Below are 23,333 nucleotides of genomic sequence, written 5' to 3'. Positions count from 1 at the left end.
AAACAAACAGATGTCACTTTTAGAGCAGGAATGTCCTGCCTGTCTGCTACCTTTCTTCATACATATAGGGCAATATTAGACTTAGCCAATTTATTGGTAACTCTGCTTATATCACTCATTTTAATATAGATAATTGTTGCACTCCTACAAGTTATTATTAACTGACTTGACAAATCTTTTGAAATAATTGGTAAGTAGTTGTAAGTGACATAATGACTGCTTAATTAGCGCTCTGTCTATGTGCTTGAAGAAATGTAAGAACATATTTTCATTTGACCCAGCTTCAGTTAAGGGTATTCTACTTACTCTTTTTAATCTTGAGGTTGAGCACAGTGTCTCATTTCCTGTAGCTTAAAGAAAGCTATTAACTTCATTCAGCTTTCCCCAGTCTTGATGAATCTCTTCAAGATGACAATCTACTTGCAAGACGGAGGAGTGAGTAAATATTTGTAAGGAAAGCTGCCTCAGGTCCTGTACACATAGTACAAAACAGTTGTTTTGTTAGGGGATAACACGGTTTGCTGTCAGAAAGGCTATCTGCCCTTTGGCCTCTGAAACTGTTGTAATTCACAATATAACTGGCTGCAGGAATATGTCGCAGGCATTTAATTTCCATGCTCAAATATAGTCCACCAACACTGACTTCAGTCTTTGTCTTCTGGTTTTCAGCTCAGTTGCAGGCAATGCCTCTGCATCTTTGTTCAGTAATCTTCTGACTTGTAATATGGGAGTGGAAAATGGCTTGAGTCAGCAATATGGAGCTGGAGAAAACAATCAGAAAAAAGTAAATGAGAAAAAATAGAGAGGAAGTGAGGGATGAAGGCGAGATTCTAGAAATCAGAAAAGTAAAATAAACATGAGAGGGAAAGAAGTAGTATCAGTGCATCCCGTATGAAATAAAAATATTCCCACCCACCTTACAAAGCAAAAAAAAATATAGAAGAATTCAAATTATACCCCCATCCTCAATATAATAAACCAGAGGAATCCAGTGATTTTCTGGGGGAAGTCTGAAGCCTTTTTTGATGTAATTCATTCTAAGAACTGGTACTCAAGCACATATCTACTGTAATTGTTTCTGTGTTTTGATGGAGTACAAACGCTCTGTGTACTTCATTTCTGTTCTATTTAACTTCTGGTGAAAGAACAGCTGCTAAAAATTGCAAAATAATCTTTAATAATCAGGCCCGTGGGCCAAGTGTTAAACTACGAGTCTCATGCAATAGAGCTTGTATTCTGGAGCACAGTCAGCCAGTCAGCTCAGACAACAGTTTCATCCAGACATGGATCACTCACAAAACTCATCCAGCTTCTGTTACCTTTTTTCTTGTAAAAAGACTGTATCAGTAGTAATGAAGGATATGGGCTTCCTTTCCAAAGTGTCTTTGTTTTTTTCTGCTGTCAGTAATTTTCAGACATATGCAATATTGCAGAGGTTTTTTACTTGGTAAGAGTGAATGAGTTGATTTAACTTCTGGTGTGCTGTCAGGGAGAATGTTGATTTAGTTGCAGTTGTTGGAGAGAGAAAAATGGAATGTTTAAGAAATTGAATCAAGAGATTTATTCAGTATGTAATTGCAGGGGAGCTCTCAGAAGATACTAATACTTCAATCTAAACTTTAGGTAATGCTCAGCACCTGAGTGACTGGAAAAATCGTATTATAAATGGAATTGCAGAAGTTGCAATTTTTATCTGCTTTTAATGTCTTTTCAATGAAAAATCCTTTGAACAGTCTATTAAAATGTTTTTTAGAAATGCTACCGATGTTGCTTTTCTTTTAGAGTTTATGAATTTTCAAAGTATTAATTTACCAAACAGTTTGTCCATTTGATAGTATTGTTTCTGCTCTAAACCAAAACAGATGACAAACTTATCAATGCATGGTTTAAGCTTGTAATATATTTTCAGATTTGTAACTGATTTTTGTTTGGTACCATTGCTTTGCAGAGAGAAGGAATTTAAAAAATGCAGCAAAACCCATCCAAAAATAGTAAGAAAATAAATGGTGTAACGTCTGTTCTAAAATGGAATGAAACAGTTTAAAAAAGAGAGAATTTAGAAGTTTAGAAGCAAATTCTGTTTACTGACACTAAAATTAACATCAACCTAAAATAATTGTTATCAGTTACTGTTTCATTGTTTATAATTTAATAAAATTATTTTAATAATTTTACACAGACGGACACAAGACACACAAGACAGACTTACATACACAATATTATAATTTAATGAAATTGGTTAATTGGTGGATTGTGATCCTAAAATTATTGTCTCTCCTTGAGTCTGCACAAAAAAATATTTTCTACGAGATGCAAATGAATAATACTGAAATCAGAATTTAATCTGTCAGCTGCCAAGAAAAATAGTACTGGGTTCAACTGAAATACTTCTCAAAAGTACTGAAGTTCAATCTAAATTTCCAGATTTCCATCTCTTCTAGAGTAAGATAAATTTAGTACTGTCAAATAGGTTGCCCTGGAGATGTACCAGAGTAACTGAGAGCATGGAAAATGATATTTTAAATGCATATAACTAAGGGTGAAGATGATAAACCCATTTTTGAAAATGGAGAAAACATATATTGATTGAAATTACATTCCTTCTCATTATTAACTTGTTTCCTTAGGGAATCAAGGAGACGAAATGATGATGCATATCAGGAAAGGTTTTTGGCCTGATTTACCCCACCCCTATTCCACTTGCCTCTTACCTTCACATTAATTAGTAAAGTATATTTGAGTAGTAATAACTGACCTTTATTCTCTTTTTAGATTATGATTTTCATGCGCATGTTTGTGGCCCCAAAGAACCATTGTGAAAAGCCAAACAGGTTGCACTTGAACAGGATTTTATTAGAACCCATTCTATTACAGATTTTCAGACAGACTCAGCATCTGTTACATGGGAAATAATTGTGGAAAGGGAAAGTGTAGAGTTTAATCCTGGGTTGCTGCTCTGGTACTCAGAAGAATAACCTTTTTTAATATATATTGTGACAGGCAATATAAGGTGATAGGTCTACAGACACCTTCTGCAGCAGTTTGAAATCAAAGCAAAAAAGATAAGGCGGGAAAGAGGTGGAAATATGAATAATAAGGGGAAAAGGAGGTACTTCAGCACCAGTGCTTTCACTCTTCCTGCATGAATCCTATGAAAGAACATAACCAGGATTTACATCTCTAGTCAATAGCAAACATGAGAGTTTCTATTTTAGCTATAAATAGTAATAGCTATTTTAGCTATTACTTTCTGGTTATGGATGTGCTATCTTTGAACCATTAAGAGCAGTATTTAATTTCAAGAAGATTAGCTTCCAAAAAAAAAAAAGTAATTAGGTTAAAAAATCATGTTTTTAACGTAAAAAAAACAACAAAAAAAGAACAACAAACACCCTAAAACCACAAGTGATTGAAACCAGTACTCTGAAGAGAGTCATACCTCATCTGGGCCAGTAAAATTGCAAAGGTACAGATGCTGCACACATACCATATGAAAATCCTCTGCAGTGATGAACCACACCAAAACCTTTTAGATTAGCAAAAACTGATCATGTTTTTAAAATTTCAGCAAAAAGAATTCATGCATGCTCTGGATCAGATCTAAACCTGTACTAAGAAAACTAAGTTTTTTATAGAGATTTTAACTTTCACTGTTTTCGTTATGCAATACCATTGCATTATCCTAAAGTTCTGAGAAGGATTAAAACTAGTATAATCATAGCGAGCATTTCTTTTTTCTCTACTTCCAAGAAAACAAGATTTGAGTTGTACTGTACTCTGTTAGTTCCTCTCATCTTTCCTCCAAAAATAAACTGGAAAACTTGCTGGATGATTTAAGAAATAGTAAATTTGTGTAATATATTTGCAAAAGAAGCAATCAGAAGTCTTATATAATACTTAAAGCGATTTGTTTGGCTCTCAGCACTTGAGACAAATTTCCACTTTGCTTATCTTTGTCTTTTGAGTGGAAGGTGTCTTGCTTTTGCTGCCCAAGCAAACAAATTGGCGTACATACCTTGGCAGTCCAGGAAAATGCAGTCTGCCTCTTCATGTGAGAACTGAAAGCAAACTAAAACAGGTAGGAGAAAAGGAGTAACTGCGGGAATTTTGAAGGATGTATGTAAGGCAGTAAGGAGTACTGCAGTAGGGAGAGGATTTAAGTACTGTGGCATAAGAAAAGGAGTTGTTGAAAATGTCATAGTGGACTGCAGTTAAGAAGTCCGTGGCTTGGAGATAAAATCCCATTACAAAACCTCAAGTTTTAGTCTTCTCACAGCTGATAGTTAAGGAACTTCTATAGTGGACTTGCTATGATTCCTTTGTGAGAAGCCTCCTTAGGATTTTTTCCCTGGCAAATATCCTAAAATTTGAAACCAAGTATACAAAATGCAAATCCAAAGCTGAAGGCGTGCATGCCCCTCCTTTTGCTTTAAAACCAAAGCTGTCCTGAATGTTGTTGGGGTGAAAGCACCAGGAAGTACACCTCTAACAACATCAGTTAACTGTCAGTAATTTTGCATTCTGAGATATGGGGTGCTGAATACAGTGAGATATCAATAGGACACATCCATCTCACAACTGAGAAACAGGCTTCTTGTGAATTATAATATTCTTGAAATGGATTCTATATTGCATATTAACCCAGTTTTCTGTTTACTTGTCATTTTGCAGGGAGAAAATCCTTTAGGAAAAGAAAGATCTCAGTTATGGAAATACCATGTCATGATCAATAGAACTCTCACGTACATGCCCGCATAAAAACATAAGTGTTTGGCCAGATATTGATTTTTACTTTTTTAAAGACTTTTTTAGAAACATACTGGAATTGGAAATAAAAAAAAAGATTGGATTATTTATCCCTTGTAATTTGGTTTCAATTACAGAAAGCAAAGTAAGACTTAATCAGTAGTTTTACCAGCTGAGTAGGACTGTCTTAATTAGCATCAGCTCCCACTTCTTTGGATGTGAAGCAGCATAACTAAGAGCAGTGCCTGATAATGTCTGGCATGTTAGCAGGAAATTGAGTAAAAGCTAATTAAAAGTAGTTAAACATTCAGATTATTGCATATAAAATACATTGAAAAATATGAACATTGCTGGATTTTAACCAGAAAAAATGGTGATGTGGTACAGGAATGTATTTGTGAATACATTTGTAAAGTGAAATTCTTACTGTTGCCTCTCTTTACAAAAGAAGATATAAACATATGCTGTATAGTTTCCTTCATTTCTTGTGGAAACTGACATTTGTACAGTTCATTGGTAGGTTATTCAGTTTTTTACTGTGGATGCACAGCTGATAGTAGATTGGAGTTTTGTTGTATAGTAATGAGATAAGTTGAAGGAATCCAAACTGTGGAAAAGGCTTCCCATTCTTTTCTGGGAGAGCCTAAATGAAAGAGAAAATTGTTCAGGAAGAAGATTAGTTGTTAAACGCTGTGAAGACAGGGATCGATGTGACTAACCTTTGTGTCCTATAACCTTTTATTACAGTAGACTGAAGATCAAAAATATGTGAATCTCAGATTCTTGTTTAATTCAAGTTTGAGGCAAAGTTTGTTTCTATTCCACTCTAATTATTTCCCATTTCCTAAGTCTGGTTAGAGAAAATTACTATCAAATTCAACATAAAGCTCCCTTCTTGGGTATTCAGACTGCCCAAAGAAATACTTATACTTCTGGGAACTATAGTGGAGGCCACAACATGTGGGTAAAGGGATGAGAAATAAGTTTCTCAGTTGTTTAAAGGAGAGGACCTGGATGACCTCTCTAACTGAAAGAAATTCCTGAGATTGCCTCCGAAAAAGAAAATGTAGGGCCTAAAGCATTTTGGTCCTTTAAATTCCTTTCATCCTTCACCAATCTACAAATTTATGAAAAGTGTGGGAAAGAAAAGGCCAAATTGAAAATCCATTCCTGAAACATAAGCAGTGTATTACTTTCCAGAGGTCCAAAAACATTTAATTTTCTTGCATGCTGCAAAAACATTGGTTAATCTACTGTCGAGGCTATATCTTGATAAGAACAAAAGCTTTGGAAATGGTTTTCTTTATCTTTTTGTTCAATTAATTTCTTCCATGTACTTTACATTTTCATTATTATGTCATATGAAAAGGTAAAAAGAAAAAGGTTATCATTATCACTTGGTTTTTCTTGTTTTATAAAGCCACAAAAATACTTAAGGAAAATCCTTCTATTTGAAATTTGGATATATTAAATTGTTGCATCATATGTATATTTTATTGTTTCGCTATTTTTTTTAATTCATGCCCTTCTGAAGCAGAGTTATATGAACAATGTATTTTAAAGCAAATTTAAATGTTAATTAAAAGGTACTTAGTAATACTTCCAGAGAAATAATGAATATATTTCCTGCTTCTGAAGAATCCTTTGACATATAGTGGCTTAGTTGGCACACTAGAAAGATGGGAAATCGCTGCTCTTGGACAAGTTTGCAAACCCAAAACTTAGTCTTATGCCGGTATTCCAGTTAATTTTAAAGGATTATAATCAACTGAATATTTTATACATTGAGAAATAATGTTCAAGTAGTCTTGAAAAAAATTAACTTTTATAGTGGTATTGATACTAAACATATTTTAATAATATCTAGAAAATACTGTTTATGTAATTTCCCCTTTGGAATTTCTTTAATGAAGCAGAGGGAGAAAGCAAAACAAAGAGGTTAATGATCTGACACGTGCAGACAGTTGTATCCCACAGCATCTTCTAGAAATGGCATACTTATTATATTTATAGCAACTGTCTTTCCTGAATTCCACTTTTTTCTGGCTTTTTTTTTTTTCCTTCTTCACCCCTTCATAGTCTCTTAAATTGAGGCTTTGCTAAGAGAATGGGAAATTAAGGCAATGGATTATCTGTCTTTACTTAGAGAGAGAAGGCAAACCAACTTTTCCTGAAGCAAGTGACATTCTTAGGAAGCCCTCTGAAGGGTATTTCCATCTAAACTGAGGTTAAAAATTATTTAAAAGTCTTACAAAAGAAAAAAAAAGATAAAGGCTGGTAGTGTTCTAAAAAGGTATGTGAGACTTAACCTGCTTCTGAATGAATCTCAATTTATTACTGCATAAGATACTGGCTTGTTATTCAGTGCTTGGATGATTGCCTTGATGAGAGACGTCGTTTTTCTCTGAAACATATATTCTTTTTGGCTCCTGCTGTGGCTGCTTAGTTTTCCACTGATGTGACTCCCACATAGAAGTCCGTACTAATACAGAAAACAGCATGGCAGCATTCAGGTTCTGATATGTTTGTCAAAAGAAGCCCCTTTTCTTGAATACTTTTCTGACCTCTAAAGGAAGATATCCCATGTCTTCTCCATCTCCTCCTCCGCGTTGCTCTCCCCCCGTCCCTTACACTGAAGTTCTGCTCTCATCTACCTGCAGGGTTTAGCATGCTAGTCCGGCACAGCTTTGACTGTAGTTATCAAAAGAAGAGAGCACTCCTTTGCGGGGTTAGTTGCTGAGGTCAGCTGTGTAACATAAACAGTATGAAGGACTAGAAAAGCATGCATAGGCAAGAGCACAGAATGAGAATGAGGAATGGGAAAAAATTGAGACAGACTTACATACACAGATGTTTCGTAGTGGAGCCCAAATGATGGCATGCATTAACTCTAAAAAGGTGATTTAGGAGAAAGGTAAAACAACAAAGCAGAGAGAGGAAGAGTGCAAAGGGAAAAGGAACACTTTCCCAAGGAGCCAGCTGAGAAAAGCAATGACAGTTTCCATAGAAGAGCTCTAGGCATTTCTCCAGTGCATCAGGTAGCAGGGAGGCAGCAGGTGGCAGATGTTTTACCCTAAGACTTTACACTTTTATCAGGACCTCCTCTAGCTCTCCCACTTCCCACTCTCCACTCTTCCCTCTCCCCACTCACTTCCACTCCCTGACCTGATTGTTTGTTCCCATTAAATGATGGCATTAGCACCAGTTGGGGTACATAAACTAGCTGTTACTAATTACTCATTACTTGTCAAGCTTGTTTATACACCTATTATGGGATAATATTTATTGAAAACTTAAATTACTACTATTTACTTGATTGTGCACAGTGGTTTAGTTCCCTCTAATTAACTAAAATCTATTGATGAGCGAAAGCAGACAAGTGGGGTTGGGAGTGTTCATTAGAGCTTGGCGTTGTTTGCCTTGAAAACCTTGGAAGTTGATAACGAAGGAGACAGCTAGCAGAAGTTTACTGATAAGTGGGCATTGGGATGCAGAAAGCTGGAAAACAACCAGAAGAGACTGTACTTGTGCACAGTTCAAGGAAAAAACTTTTTTTCATCCTGAGGAAGACTTCTTACTTCATCCCTAAGGCCCCGGCCTATGACCACCAGGAGGCACTACGCAGGCTCAAGTCCAGAACTACGAAGCAGGGAAAGGTTATGAGTATGAAGTGGAAATGAGATAAGGAGACAAGGGGAATCAAAGAGTTGTTCTTAGACCAGTGATAGGCTCTTCCTGTGAAAGCCCACTACTATTCTTGCTTGCAGATTCAAGGCTGTGAGAACAACAATATAACAAGAGTATGAGAGGAATAAAGGGGAAAAAAATACGAAAGAGACTCTGAAAACACTGCCTCAACAGTGCAGGTAAAGATTACCGGGCTGTAAATAGCATTCCCATAGGATCACTTACTAAGTCTGAGGCAGTGTTACTATTTGTTACTGTTTCTGATGTAAATCCATATAAACACCATATGTTTTCTCTGCTTGTGTGAAAGTATTTGTTTTAACAGGCCAGGTTTCACAGATTTTGTTTGTTATTTTGAAATAGGAATTGTAGGGTTTGTGAAGTTTTCACCCAAGTCTTTCAGAGTTATAATTACTACTATTGTAACTTAAGAAAGTTAATTTATGCTGTTGTGCACAATAAGATTAATGACCCTATTTACTAAAATTTACATATATAGGCAGTCTGAAACAGAGTGATTTTCCTACTCCACAAGGCCAGACTCCTACTTCAGGCACCTTACTTTGTTAGAATAAAAAGAAAACCAAGAAAAATACCCAACAAAAAATGCAGCTTTTTTCTCTTTTCTTAGAATAATTTCCAGTCAAGGAATTAGTTCTACAGTATCTCACCTACAAATGTTCTTTGCCCTTTATTTGCAGAAGGAAAGACACTGATAAGGTCAAATGCATTTACTCAACGTTTAGAGCCTACGTGCATATACATAATAAAGAAGGGTTCTGAATTCTCTCATAGGTCCTTATTTTGAGAAATCCCTTGGAAGAAGTCACTTCCCAACATTCCTGTAGACATGAGGCTCCTGACTCTGATGTTGAGGTTCAGTAGGCTAAAGAAGGGGTTTATACTCCTTTGGTGTCATGGCCACCTTAATTGGAAAAGATTGTGAAACGGCTAAAGGCATTTCTGCTGGTGTCTACTGTGCTGCTGGTTAAATTTTCCAACTGACTTACCGTCTCTCTAAGTTATCTAGAACAGCAATGAATTTCCAAAATTATATCATCGGGTCACATAGGAATTGTAGCCGTACAATCATGCTGTAATTTATAGCTTTCTTCTACTTTTGTTTTTTTCAGTAAGTATAATTTATAGAATCTTGCTGAGCTTGTGCTAAAAACTTTTTTTGGTGTGACTTTAATATTTTTTCTCTATGTTTTCTCAGTGCCACTTCTTCTTGATGAGATAGAAAACAAATCCATGGTGTAAATATCTGGCTTCCTACAATTCATTTCAAAATTTCTAAATAAATAAGAGTGTTCTTTCTTGCACGAAATCTTGGAAAACAAATATTTGCTGCTATTTGTGTAAGAGGTTCTTCATCACTTTCTTTAGATTGAGCTTTGGCGAAACAAGGCAAAACTTCAAACCACCCTCCCCCATAACAACACTGGAATTTGATTGCAGCATCTTCATGCTGCATTCTTGTGGAACAAAACTAATCTTGAAATTGTCTTCCAAGTATTATGACAATATTTCTTTTTATATAGATGAGAGTATTTTGGACAAGTAAGAGCAGTTAGTCAAAACCCCAAACGTGATTTGCATGTTTTGAACAAAAAAATTATCAAAAAAGTTACTTGATTCCCTAATGACACTGATTCACTGCAGCACAGTTAATAAATAATATATTCCTGGGATGCTGGAGGTTTGGGTCATGCGTCAATTGCTGAACACTGGCCTATTGTTCTGACATGGATCTATTTCTGCGGCAAGATGTGTTTTATTCAGGTAGCATTGTGGAGGTGAGAGGGTGGGAAGGGGAATTGGTTTTGTTCCAGAGCAGGATTAAACTAACATTTGTTATTGAAATGCCAAAGGTTTTTCTGTGCTACTTAGCCTATTTCCATTAAAGAACTAGAAATAAAATAAAAGAACCAGATTAAAAAAGGTCTTGAGTAACTAAGTCTCTTCAGTCCCTTCATGGTTTTGGCGTGTTTCTTCTCTTATCTGCACTATTTAAGTTCTTTGAAGTTCATTTGGGGGGGATACAATTTCTTTATATGTGTGATTTTCTTTCACTGAGAAAATAATTACTTGGGGGTTTTTTCCCTTCTTCTAAATTAATCAAAACCCTGACAATTTACTGTGTATTTATATCCATAGTCCTTACTGCAAGGAATTTCCAGACGCTCAGAGTTTCCCAGACCATATTCAATTCTTCAGCTAAAATTTAGATTTTTCTAGAGAAGACAGTTTTACAGCAATGTTCATCTCAAGTCTTCCAGGTTCCCCAAACAGCTTCTTCCTTGATTAGTTGGATATCTTACATAAATCAGTAGATCTAAGCTCAGGTCCCCCAGCTCTACACTATACCAATCATTCAGGAGGTGTGTAGTAGTTTCATAATAAGAAATAATAGTCTTTGTCTACTTCACCATCTGCTTTGCTTTTCTGTTAAAATTATTCTGCTTGTTTGTCAAACAACACTGGCCCTTCTACAGTTTTCAGCATTTTTCTTTGGATTTTTCACAAGACCATTCTCAGCTAGCAAACCCACCACAAGTTAGTTTGTTCTCCTTTGATTACAATAACATACATCCTCACCTGTAACCTCTCTCTCATACTCTTTCACCCCCAAAATATTTTTTTTATGTATCTTGCTCGAGAATACAATGTCAGCTAACCCTGTACTGAGCTTTGATTGGGAAGGGGTGAGTTTGGGATATACAGTGTAATTTTTTGTTATGGTAAATAGTGCAGTATAGAGCTCTATTTTTCTCTGGAAATTACATTTCCCTGACACTGTTCGTCACTTTCTGAACCATTTCTGACATAATTTCTGTCAATTTCTCAGAAGAATATTCTTTGAACAGGCCTTCTTTTTCCACGATATCCTTTTAGATTAGTTTGCCTCTCTCAGAAAACTGCATGCAGAAAATCTTGCCATTTACAGAAGACTCTTTTCACTGGAATCGGCATATGGGAGTCGGCTTCTCCCCATTAAAATTAACTCAAGATTACCCTTTAATTTCAGGGACTGAGAGAAGAACATATAAACTGCAAAGGATCAAAGTGGTTGCTTTTAGTCATAGAGTCCTGGCACCTTAATATTGAAATATAATAATTACAGCAAGAAATCAATACAGTAGAAGGCACCACAAGCTGGCATGAAATTGTCATGGGGGCCATAGAGGATTGTTAAAGTGACAGTGAACAGTCCAGAAATGATGTGTAGCATACATAAAAGGCAGATTTCAGCAGTTTTCATTAATAACTTCAGGGTCATACAGCACTTGTATGAAATGATGAATGTTTCTTATTCAGAGACTATAAAAGCAATGTGATATTTGAACAGTCAGTGGTTTTGACATGAGAAAGGAATGGATATTGTTGTTTGGGTATCTTGCACGTGGAAATGAAAATTGCCTGCACAAGCTGTCTCTTGATATTCTGTATAGGACCAGATGCATCTGTGATGGTGATGGGTGAAAAGCTGAGGATGTTGCATTGCCCTTTGTAGAATGCAAGTGCTGCACCAGGCAGATGATGCTAAAGAAGGATGACTACTGCCCTTTTGCCTTCACACTAAACCCATACTTGGGTCTGGATCTGTTTTGAAGATAGATCATTTTGTTGAGGTGAGGAACAGCAGTGTGGAATGCCCCTCTGTAACCAGGAGAGAATTTCTTTATGACTCATGCCTCACAAGAGTCACTAGCATCCAGAAGGCACAGCCTGTTCTCAGTTTCTTCCATGGCCAGTTCCAAGGTTGCGACTGTAATTTGTTTTCTTTCATTCTTTTTGCAAAAAGTGGCTGAAAGTTCCCTGTGTTCAGCATGTGGACAGTAAATATCTTCAACCGGGTTTGTATGGTAGAAGCAAAGGGAAGGACCAGGAAGGTTTTCCAGTTTCTTTGCACTGAGATCACTTTATATTTCTGTGTCAAAAATATTTTCTTTATGTATTTATTTTTTTTGTATATAGAATCTACTGGTTTTTTCCATGGTCACTTCCAAAGGGGAAACAAAATTCCACAGAATCTACTAATTTCAAGTTATAAGATGAAGCTTTCTTAATACTATGTAAATAGTTCTTCAATCCCAAATCTTCACATTGAGAAGAAATCCAGATCCTTGTTTCCAATACAGTAGGCATCATGATATTTTCCAAGCCCGTAAGCTACCACTCTATAATCAACATAGTCTCATAAGAAGAAAGGAGCATTAGATTTCAAAGAGGCAGGAACATGACCTTTTAAAGGCATCTCACACTGTGTTCAAAATGTCTAGCTTATGTTCTTCCCCTCAGGTGTGCAGGAATAATAGTTCATTAATCTACTTCCTGTATTCTTCCACTAGCCCAATTAGCAGCATCCGTAACATCTGGCTGTCCAGATACATCGCAGTATCAGTAGCTGTACATACATTGAGGATAAATATCCAAAGGGCTGTAGTAGTATTATAAACGAGTTCATCACGCATGATACTTATTAAAGGCATATTTAGGGTGCTAAAACCACAAAATATTATACAATGCTGAAAGTCTGGTATGTCTGTAAACTGAGCACCAATCGTGATCACGTGACATAGTGCTTAAAAACAGCTTTCAACTCCTTCTTTCACTTCTGTTTCAGACAAGTGATTAAAGAAAGTATGGACAGCATCACATCGGTAAATGTTTGACAAGGATGTGGCTCCTGCCTCTGAAAATGTTTCTCTTTAAATAGACTGTTCATCTGCAAACCTCTCAGTTGAACACTTGAAAGCAAATCATAATCCCAGGCTCTTAAATCATTGGTCTATGTTATTTGAGCATATGATAACTCAATATATTAGTTTGACTTAAAGCAATTCAATTTCTACCATTCCAGGCGAATTTTAAAACCAGAGAACAGTTTGGGAAAAAAACCAGCAATTTAAGTCTACCTGGGTTGCAAAACTGGTCCTTCTGCCTGGTGGATGGACTTTAAGTTTTCATGTATTTTACTGCAGAAATTGCAAAACATGCTTCCTTTGGAGGCAGGAATCCGTGCACTCTGCTCTCCATTGGGCACCAGCAGAAAATAACTGATCAGCAGCTGAGCTCCCTTCTCTGGGACAGAGGGTTCAGTTCTGCCAGGTAAACAAGCACCTTCAATGTCCATTGAGAAACTTCTGGACGACACTGCACATTGTTACAACAATACAATGAGTGCTGATCACTCATGAATTGCAGTGTGTCTTCACTGCTAATGTCTTTATTTTTTCTATCTTTTCCATAGGCAAGTGCTGTTACATTTGCAGCATTTCAATGCACATAAAAGTGCGTGTTAGCATGGAAATATTTGAGCACTGCAATATAACTTTTTTAGTTACATCAACATTGTATGCTGGCAGTCACTGCATGATCAATAACAAATGAAGCTGATCAAATAGAACGCAACATTCTTTTACTTAAAAATAAAATTTTGTCAAAATCAATACTTTGATTTTGTGGGTTAAGTGGGCAAAAAGAAGTATTTCCTTGTTGTTGCACATAAAATATGTGTAATTCTAGGTAAATATAAAGAATTCTAGGTAAATATTGCTACCTCAGACTAGTTAGTATTTCCTTCTGTGGAGAATATATTGATGTCTGCTTCTGCTAGTGGAGTTTAATTTTGGAAGGACTTCAAAGTCATCTCTGCTGAAAGTTCCTCTCCTTTATTGTGGTTCATCCACTACAATTGGACTGATTGTTTATTTGCAAGGTGTTCTGTGATGATAAATTAGCAGTAACATGTCACCGCTATTTGAACAAAGTAATTCTCAGCCCTTTATACTTTAGAGGTCAGGTAGATGTAAATGAGATTGAGTCTTGAAAAGGAACAGGAAAATATACAGAGATTTCTAATGGAGGGGCAAATGTGGGTTTTTTACTTTTTTTTTTCCTCTTTAAGATCCCAGGAGCCCATTTCACTATGAGGGTTATTTTGGGGTTTGTGTTTTATTTTGTTTCCCTCTGATACTGTCTGCTGTTTTGGCCTGCTTTGTAGGTACTTTGATTGCTCATGAAAAAGCTGCAGTCATTTTTCTAGTATCGACTCGATGTACTAATGGCACTGAAAACTGGGTTTGAGATCAAAGAACACTGAGCTTCTTAAATGGGTTATGATCTGTGTTTATCAATAAGACAGGGAGATGATTTAGCACTCAGATGCCCAAGTTTAGTTTAGTTTAGCTGTCTGTGCTAAGCCATATTACTGCTTACCTCTTTTTGTAGCTATAAATTTTGTATACAGTAAAGCATTTTCACTGTCAGATTATTATTTTAAATGAAAAGTGAAAGGTTGATTTATTAGCTGCTGAATTCAGAACTTTTCTACATAATCAAAATTAATTTTGCAATGGAGGTTAAGTGAGAGCTATGGTAGCTCACCCTTGTGCTGAGTACATTGAGCTAGGTACTTCAAATATTGTTTTGTACTCTGGATTTGTAACTGTTACCTAATTTTATGAATACATGTCTTTGTAATCTCAGCTTTTATTTGAAATGACTTGGCCAATTAAATCAATTATAGAGCTCTCAGTGATGGGTCCTTTGTTCATCAGTCCATACTTGTAGCTTATTATGCAATAGTTCTAGCTTTTACTATACTACTGTAAATTCACTGGAATATACATATATATTTTTAGTGAAGAGTGGGAAAAGGTATTAGTATTATCAACTTAATTTCTTTCTGATTCACCTAGATCTGGATAAATCTTAACTTTGCACTAGTGACCCAGTTAATTGTACTGAGATTTTCAAGAGGAACTTTAATATCTAGAAGTGTTATAAAGCACTGTAGAATATTCTTTTCTGTATCAGATTCAATGTATAGTAATTGGTAAGTGAGCATAATCTCTAATTAAACTATGCATCTAAATGCACTGACATGAAGACAAAGATTTTCATGTGCTGTTTAAATCATTCAGTTAGGCAATTTTATCTGTTAATGTGGTCGTGTTTTCTGTAACAGTAATTTATGTGAACCTGGAATGAGAACAGTTTTGTCGAGTTTCCTATGTAACTGTGGAATCAAACCTAAATCTAGTAAATTCTTTCATCTGGAGGAATTATGAACTGTTCTTTGTCCGATAGAGTAACTATGAGAATCATTAGTTTAATTAATGCAGATTCTTTGTTTGCTGGGGAGTTTTTTTCTTTTGTAGGTTTCCTTTTCCCTTCCTTTTTAATGCATAAATAATTTAATACTTAAAATTTGAATGGTGGTTGGCTGTGCTCAGTTGCACAAGAAATCAGGTAGATGTTCTATTCATAAATACAGATGAAGACTTGTAGAAGCCATCTAGACTTTGATTGAAAATAAACATTACAAGAACTGGGGAAGCACAACGATGAGATTTATAGCAAACATTGCTACAGTATTAAAGCAAAAAACCTTTTGTCATTTTTCACTAAGTAAGATCACAGTAAGATTTATCAAGGGAATGCTGAATTTAATTGTTACATGGTCTCATTACAAACAGTCAGATAATTTGTGTGCATTAATTATGAAGCAAAGAATTGCATAATAGCTTTTTCTTTTAGTTTGCTCAATTCTAAAATCTGTCATGGGATGCTTAACAAACCTGTCTCTCTGATTCAGGTGGCACGTGATATAAATTTGTTCGGTTTCTTAAGTTATAATTTTTATGTATCAGTATAATCAATGAAAAAAGGCAAAGGTGTGTAAGCCTGTGACGGAAGGTGTAGTTAGCGTGGTTCTGATTCAGCTTATTTATTTGAGTTTGAGTTTATGCTACATGACTGGCAGAAGTTTTTGGAAACTATGCAAGTCTTCTGCTGATTGATGTCTTCTCCACTCCAATATGTCCTGCTTCCAAAGCAAATGCAGGCATGCAAGCTCTGAATATTCTTCCTTCAAACTTTCATATGAAAAAGTATAAAATGAGCAGAAAGGAAAACAAGCACAGTTGAAACAAATCAACTTTTAAATAGTACCGAATATTCTTGGAATATCTGTGTCATATTCATCCATCTCTGTTGACTTGCTGCTAAAGGAAAACTTAGTGAAAGTCGTTGGATATTTTTTATGTCTAGGCTACTTGTCCCATCTTTAAAAGAAGAAATTTTAAATCATCGATTACACATCACATGCAGGCTTGAACATACGACAAGGTATTTTTATCTAAAACTAATATACTACTGAACTATTTGACTTACAGCAGTTAAAATTTGCTGGGCTGAAGAGCGCTACTCATGGTTTTGTCAAAATCTGTTCTTTCAGGTTATATGTAATTTGCAGAAGTTCTACTCAGTCATTGCAAATGCCTTATACTCCTAAACAGTCGAAAGACTCAAGGTTACATCTTTCTCAAAAGATCTTGAATTTAGCTTGGATGTGTTCTTTGTCTAGAAGAAGATATGTATGAAAAACATCCTACCAGTAATCTAGTACTGTCTCCTGTCCACGAAGTCCAACAAATCTGTATAAAATAATTTAACATACTTAATATTCATACTGACTTGCTGAAAGAACAATATAGAATACATCATCTTTATTATTATGGAAACGTAATAATCTATGTGTGAACATATTCCAAAATATACGGACCAATTGGTTTGTATCACTCATTGCACCACTCTTTCTGTAAATTCAGAGATAAACAAAAGTGCCGTCTCCCAATTTGTAGGTTTCTAATAAATTATTCTAAATAAAATGTCATTCTACCTTCTTTGCATTTTAAGATCTAGCTAGCTATCACTGAAGATCACAGAATTAAATGCTGGTTTTGTTATTTGTGCCACGCTGAAGCCTGAATAATACAAATTTCACCCTCATTTCTTGTTTTTTTTTTTAAATAATTTGTGATGCTTTATGAGCACTGGAAGTAGCAAGCAATATTAAATATTCCAAGTAATGAAAATAAATCACAGAAATAAAACTTTGAACTATCTTCAAATATTTTAAGACCCGTTTATAGAGAAATTTTGCTTTTTGTAGTAGGTAAATATTAATTTTTCACTTGATAAATATTACTGAAGAATTTGATGAAACACAGATGATTATTGGACAAAATTTTATTGCTTGAACCTTAAACACTACGAGAATTTTTTTCAATAAATTATTTAAACATTTCCCTTAGTCTACTAGTTTGGGATTACGTTTGCATCTTTAATCGTTTGATTTGAACTTCAAGCTCAAGAAAAAGAGAAAATATAGTTCTGCCTGCATTTTCCTGAAGCTAATGCTTTAGTGTTGTGCTCAAAATGTTCAGCAACATTAGGCTTAAAAGCCTTATCAGGCATCTGCTGATGGTAACGGAAAGAATACCTCTTACACCAGCTGGCATTGCATTGGACTTTTAGAAGTATTTTTTTTTCTGTTATGAATTTTAAAGTAACTGAAAGTATTCCAGGTTTATTGTGATATAAATGACAGCAGAGTGTGGTCATCTTAAATTTTTTATAAAATCATATGCTTCGTAAGCTCCAGTGTATTCCTGTTCATAACGATATGCAAACACTCCTGCACTCCAAGAACATCCTCTCTATATTTTCTGCCCTTTCGATGTTCCACATTCTGCTTCATACAATTCACAACAATTAGAACTTAAAAAAATAGAAGTATTTATATCACATAACTGTATCTTAAACAACAAGAAACCCAGGAGCAAATTAAGTTGATAGTTACAGATCCATTTGGGATATACAACCTGCAGGTCTTACTCTGTAACACCATCATTAAATTGCAGTGCAACCATATGATTTTAATTCTTTTGGCAGTGTGGGGATTTAGTTTTGTGTTGACAGGGGGAGCATCATGTCAGTGCATGAATGGTAATGATACTTATTCCCTAGCTAGGCAAGTAAAAATGACAGGCTAAGTCAAGCACTGCACTGAACCAGAATGTATTTTTAAATCACTTATTTGGTAAGTGAGAAAAGTGTGTTTTAATATTACAATCAGTTATTGAGAAACTTTAATTAGATTTATGCAAAAGATGAGCAACTGAAGCAAAGTCCTAAGAGAAAACTGATCATTTAATAAACCTCAGCATCGTCTTCATAATACTGAAATCTTAGCACTATCAGCCATAGTATTTTATCCCTTGTGTAAGTAAAGTGTAATGTAGCTGAAATTTTTGGAATTTCATGGGTGAAAAACTCTTGTGACAGTGAGGCTGAAGCAACCTATTTTTTCTCTATTTTAGTTTATGAATTCTGTCCCTCTCTTCCTTATTCATGAATAATATATCCCTGTATGGGGATTAGGCATATCAACCTGAGTTTTCCATTAAAATAGTTCATTTTTTCTTGTTAAATTTATGAATATTTATCAAGGGATTCTGGGTTAGTTAATAGTATTTTCCCTTAATACATACACATGAATCCACATGCACATAATTCTAAAAAATGAGAGGTATCTGTCTTGGGACTAGACTGCTCCTAAGCTCCTGCCAGCAAGCTGTAAGGTAAACATTCTTTAATAAGCAACAGGCAAAAAATAGTTTTTCCTCCCTAGATGTGAAATGTAGACATATTCCTCCCACAAAACTGTTTTTTATCACTTCAAGGTAAGGAAACAGGCAAAAAAAATTGTATAAGAATTCATATGTTATCTGGAAAGGGTCTTCACACTAATTAAAAAAAGACCAGAAAGGGTTAGAGCTGTAGACTTAAGCTGAAGATGAGAGTCTAAGGCACAAAACCTTCAAAGACCCTTTAGCAAAGTTTGGAAATGAGATATGAGGCTGTAAGAGTTGCCACAGATTTGATCTCAAATTAGACCGCTGTTTTTTGTTAATTAATGTGCATGTCAATGTACCATTCTTGAATTTATCATATATGATAGTTGCATTATATACACACTGAAAACTTATGGAGAACCTCTCATGAACCTGTTTCAGATGGAAGAAGAATGCTGTGGCTCTGGAAGACAGCTGACAGTGCTTTTTGAATGAGAACGTATTCCCTCAGAAAAAAAAAAAAAAAGAGAAATCAAAGGACAAAAAATTCCATGTAGCTTCAAAATGTCCCTCAACACTACTTTTAAGGATTGCTTTGCAAAATTATATGAAGAAAATTAGTTTGAGTGTTGATAAAGGTCTGCTTCATCTTACTGAGAGCATAGAGGGATTAGCTTTTTTGAAGATCTAGCTGTGTCTGTTCAGACTGCAGAGTAGTCTGAATGGCAGTATCATAGAATCACAGAATCATAGAACCATAGAATCACTATGTTGGAAAAGACCCACTGGATCATCGAGTCCAACCATTCCTATCAATCCCTAAACCATGCCCCTCAGTACCTCATCCACCCGTCCCTTAAACACCTCCAGGGAAAGTGACTCAACCACCTCCCTGGGCAGCCTCTGCCAGTGCCCAGTGACCCTTTCCGTGAAAATTTTTTTCCTGATGTCCAGCCTGGCGGAACTTGAGGCCATTCTTTCTTGTCCTGTCCCCTGTCACTTGGGAGAAAAGGCCAGCTCCCTCCTCTCCATAACCTCCTTTCAGGTAGTTGTAGAGAGCAATAAGGTCTCCCCTCAGCCTCCTCTTCTCCAGGCTAAACAACCCCAGCTCTCTCAGCCGCTCCTCATAAGACTTGTTCTCCAGCCCCCTCACCAGCTTCGTTGCTCTTCTCTGGACACGCTCCAGAGCCTCAACATCCTTCTTCTGGTGAGGGGCCCAGAACTGAACACAGTACTCAAGGTGCAGTCTCACCAGTGCTGATTACAGAGGGAGAATAACCTCCCTGGACCTGCTGGTCACGCCGTTTCTGACCCAAGCCAAGATGCCATTGGCACTCTTGGCCACCTGGGCACACTGCTGGCTCATGTTCAGTTGGCTGTCAACCAACACCCCCAGGTCCTTCTCCTTCAGGTAGCTTTCTAGCCAGACTTCTAGTCTGTAGCATTGTATAGGGTTGTTGTGCCCCAAGTGCAGGACTCGGCGTTTGGCCTTGTTGAACCTCATGCCATTGGTCTCAGCCCAGTGGTCCAGCCTGTTCAGATCCCTTTGCAGAGCCTCCCCACCCTCCATCAGGTCCACGCTTCCACCCAGCTTAGTGTCATCCGCAGACTTGCTAAAGGTGCACTCAATGCCTTCATCCAGATCATTGATAAAGATATTAAACAGAGCTGGACCCAGTACTGAGCCCTGAGGAACCCCACTTGTAACTGGCCTCCAGCTGGAGTTAATTCCATTTACCACCACTCTCTGGGCCCGGCCATCCAACCAGTTTTCAACCCAGGAGAGTGTGCGCCTGTCCAGGCCAGAGGCTGACAGTTTCTGAAGCAGAATGCTGTGAGAAACTGTGTCAAAGGCTTTACTGAAGTCCAAGAAGACTACATCCACAGCCTTTCCCTCATCCAGTAGTTGAGTCACTTTGTCACAGAAGGTGATGAGGGTAGTTTGGCAAGACCTGCCTTTCATGAACCCGTGTTGACTGGGCCTGATCACCCAGTTTTCTTGCATGTGCTTCATGATAGCACTCAAGATCACTCGTTCCATGACTTTTCCTGGCACTGAGGTCAGATTGATAGGTCTGTAGTTCCCTGGATTCTCCCTGCAACCCTTCTTGTAGATGGGCACAACATCAGCTGTCCTCCAGTCCAGTGGAACTTCCTCAAACAGCCAGGACTACTGGAAGATGATGGAAAGGTGTTTGGAAAGCACATCCGCCAGCTCCTTCAATACTCTTGGGTGGATCCCATCTGGCCCTATAGACTTGTGGGTGTCTAGCTGGGCAAGCAAGTCTCTAACCACCTCCTCTTGGATCATGGGAGCCTCATTCTGCTCCTCTAACCCCCGGGTTTGTACACAGAGGAAAAAACCTTCCTTACTATTAAAGACTGAGACAAAGAAATAAAATGGCACCTTTGAAATGTCTCCAAAGCTTCCATGTTTTTCACCAGTTTTTAGTCAAGTGGTTGTTTTAATGTGCTAGCATCCATGTCAGTTACTGTAAATTATTGCATTCTTGTTTGCAGACAGTTGAGACTTAGCTTTTAAGTATATGTCCAGTTATGCTTTCCTATAAAGCTAAAGGAAGTATTATGCCAAATGATGTAGAATTCTAACTGCAATTCGTGTTTTACTTTTGTGTTCTTCTGCAGATAGTAACTTCATCCTTGCAAATGCTCAGGTGGCTAAGGGATACCCTATTGTTTACTGCTCAGATGGCTTCTGTGAGCTTGCTGGATTTGCACGAACTGAAGTCATGCAAAAGAGCTGCAGCTGTAAATTTTTACTTGGTACTGAGACAAATGAGCAGATGATTCTTCAAATTGAGAAGTCCTTGGAGGAAAAGGTAGAATTCAAAGGAGAAATCATGTTCTACAAGAAGAACGGTAAGTTTTGCTTTCCTATATTTTTAGTCCAAAAGAATGAAACTTAATATCTATACATAAAATATATATTATACATTTCTATTTAATGATTTTTTATGTCTATAATCAGACCTACAAGAATGTATTTAAATAAATATAGCTGGGTAAACATTGACATTATGTTTATTTTAGTGTTACTGCTTTTATACAACAAATTACAAAGCTGTATAGAAGAAATTCAGGGACGTAAACTGCTTTGTGAGACACTGTGTCAACTGCATTCAGTATGACACTGTATTTTCAACTTTTTCTTATATTCAAGTTTTTACCCTTTATTGCTGAAACTGTAATTAAAAAATTAATGCTCATCATAAGCTTGACAATGTAAAATTTTCAGTCCCTTCAATAAAATGGTCAGAACTTTGGATGTTCCAAGTGAATTTCCATTATCTTTGAAAGACGATGAAGAACAGGAGTAGTGCCTGAGGACTGGAGGAGAACCAATGTCACTCCAGTCTTCAAAATGGGCAAGAAAGAGGACCTAGGAGACTACAGACTGCTAAGCCTCACCTCCATCTCTGGAAAGATGATGGAACAACTCCTGGGTGATATCTCGATGTAGGTAAAAGAAGGTTATCAGGAGTGGTCAACGTGGATTCACCAAGGGGGAATCGTGCTTGACCATTCTTATAGTCTTTTATTGTGTCATGACTGGCTGGACAGATGTGAGGAGAGTAGTGGATGCTGTCTACCTCAGTTTCAGCAGGATTTTTGACACTGTCTCCCACAACATCCTCATAGATAAGTTTAGTAAATGTGGATTGGGTGAGTGGGCAGTGAGATGGATTGAGAACTAGCTGAATGGTAGAACTCAGAGGGTTGTGATAATCAGAGCAGAGTCAAGTTGGAAGCCTGTAGCTTGTGGTGATCCCCGCAGGTAGTACTGGGTCCAATCTTGTTCAACATACTCAAAAATGACCTGAATGAAGGGACAGAGCATATTCTCAGAAGGTTTGCTGCTGATGCAAAACTAGGAGGAGTGGCTGATAACACTAGAAGGCTGTGCTGCCAATCAGCAAGACCTAGACAGGCTGGAAAATTGAATAGAGAGGAACCTAATAAAGTTTACAAATCAAGTTACCTCAGGAGGATACAAATCATGCACCTCAGGAGGAATAGTGTCCTGCACCAGTACAGGTTAGGGGTTGACCTGCTGGAAAGCAGCTCTGTGGAGAAGGACCTGGAATCCTGGTGGACAAGTTAACCATGAGTCAGCAATGTGCCTTCGTGGTGAAGAAGGCCAATAGTATCTTGGGGTACATTAAGAAGAGTGTGACCAGCAGGTCAAGGAAGGCTATCATACCCGTATACTCTGTCCTACTAAGGCTGTGTCTGGAGTATTGTGTCCAGTTATAGACTTCACAGCTCAAGAAAGACAAGGATGTACTGAGGAGGGTCCAGTGGGGAGCTACAAAGATGATTAGGGGAGCGGAGCATCTATCTTATGAGGAAAGGCTGTGAGACCTGGGTCTGTTGAGCCAGAAGACTGAGAAGGGATCTTACTAATGCTTGTAAGTTTCTAAAGGGTGGATGTCAGAAGCATGAGGCCAA

General features: G+C 36.9%; 1 protein-coding gene across 5 annotated transcripts in view; it reads left to right on the top strand.

Annotated features, from left to right (window-relative positions):
• Positions 1-23,333, top strand: part of KCNH8 (potassium voltage-gated channel subfamily H member 8) — a 192,644-nt gene that overhangs the window by 40,195 nt on the left and 129,116 nt on the right. For 4 of the 5 annotated variants that reach the window (XM_054060446.1, XM_054060445.1, XM_054060444.1 and 1 more), the window contains one exon: positions 21,510-21,743. In XM_054060446.1, coding sequence (XP_053916421.1) covers positions 21,510-21,743 — 234 coding nt within the window. The remainder of the gene's footprint in view (positions 1-21,509; positions 21,744-23,333) is intronic. The other variant, XM_054060447.1, reaches the window with a different exon arrangement.

Source organism: Cuculus canorus, chromosome 2, assembly GCF_017976375.1.
Source record: "Cuculus canorus isolate bCucCan1 chromosome 2, bCucCan1.pri, whole genome shotgun sequence".
Taxonomy (NCBI): domain Eukaryota; kingdom Metazoa; phylum Chordata; class Aves; order Cuculiformes; family Cuculidae; genus Cuculus; species Cuculus canorus.
This window is presented reverse-complemented; position numbering and strand designations above follow the sequence as displayed.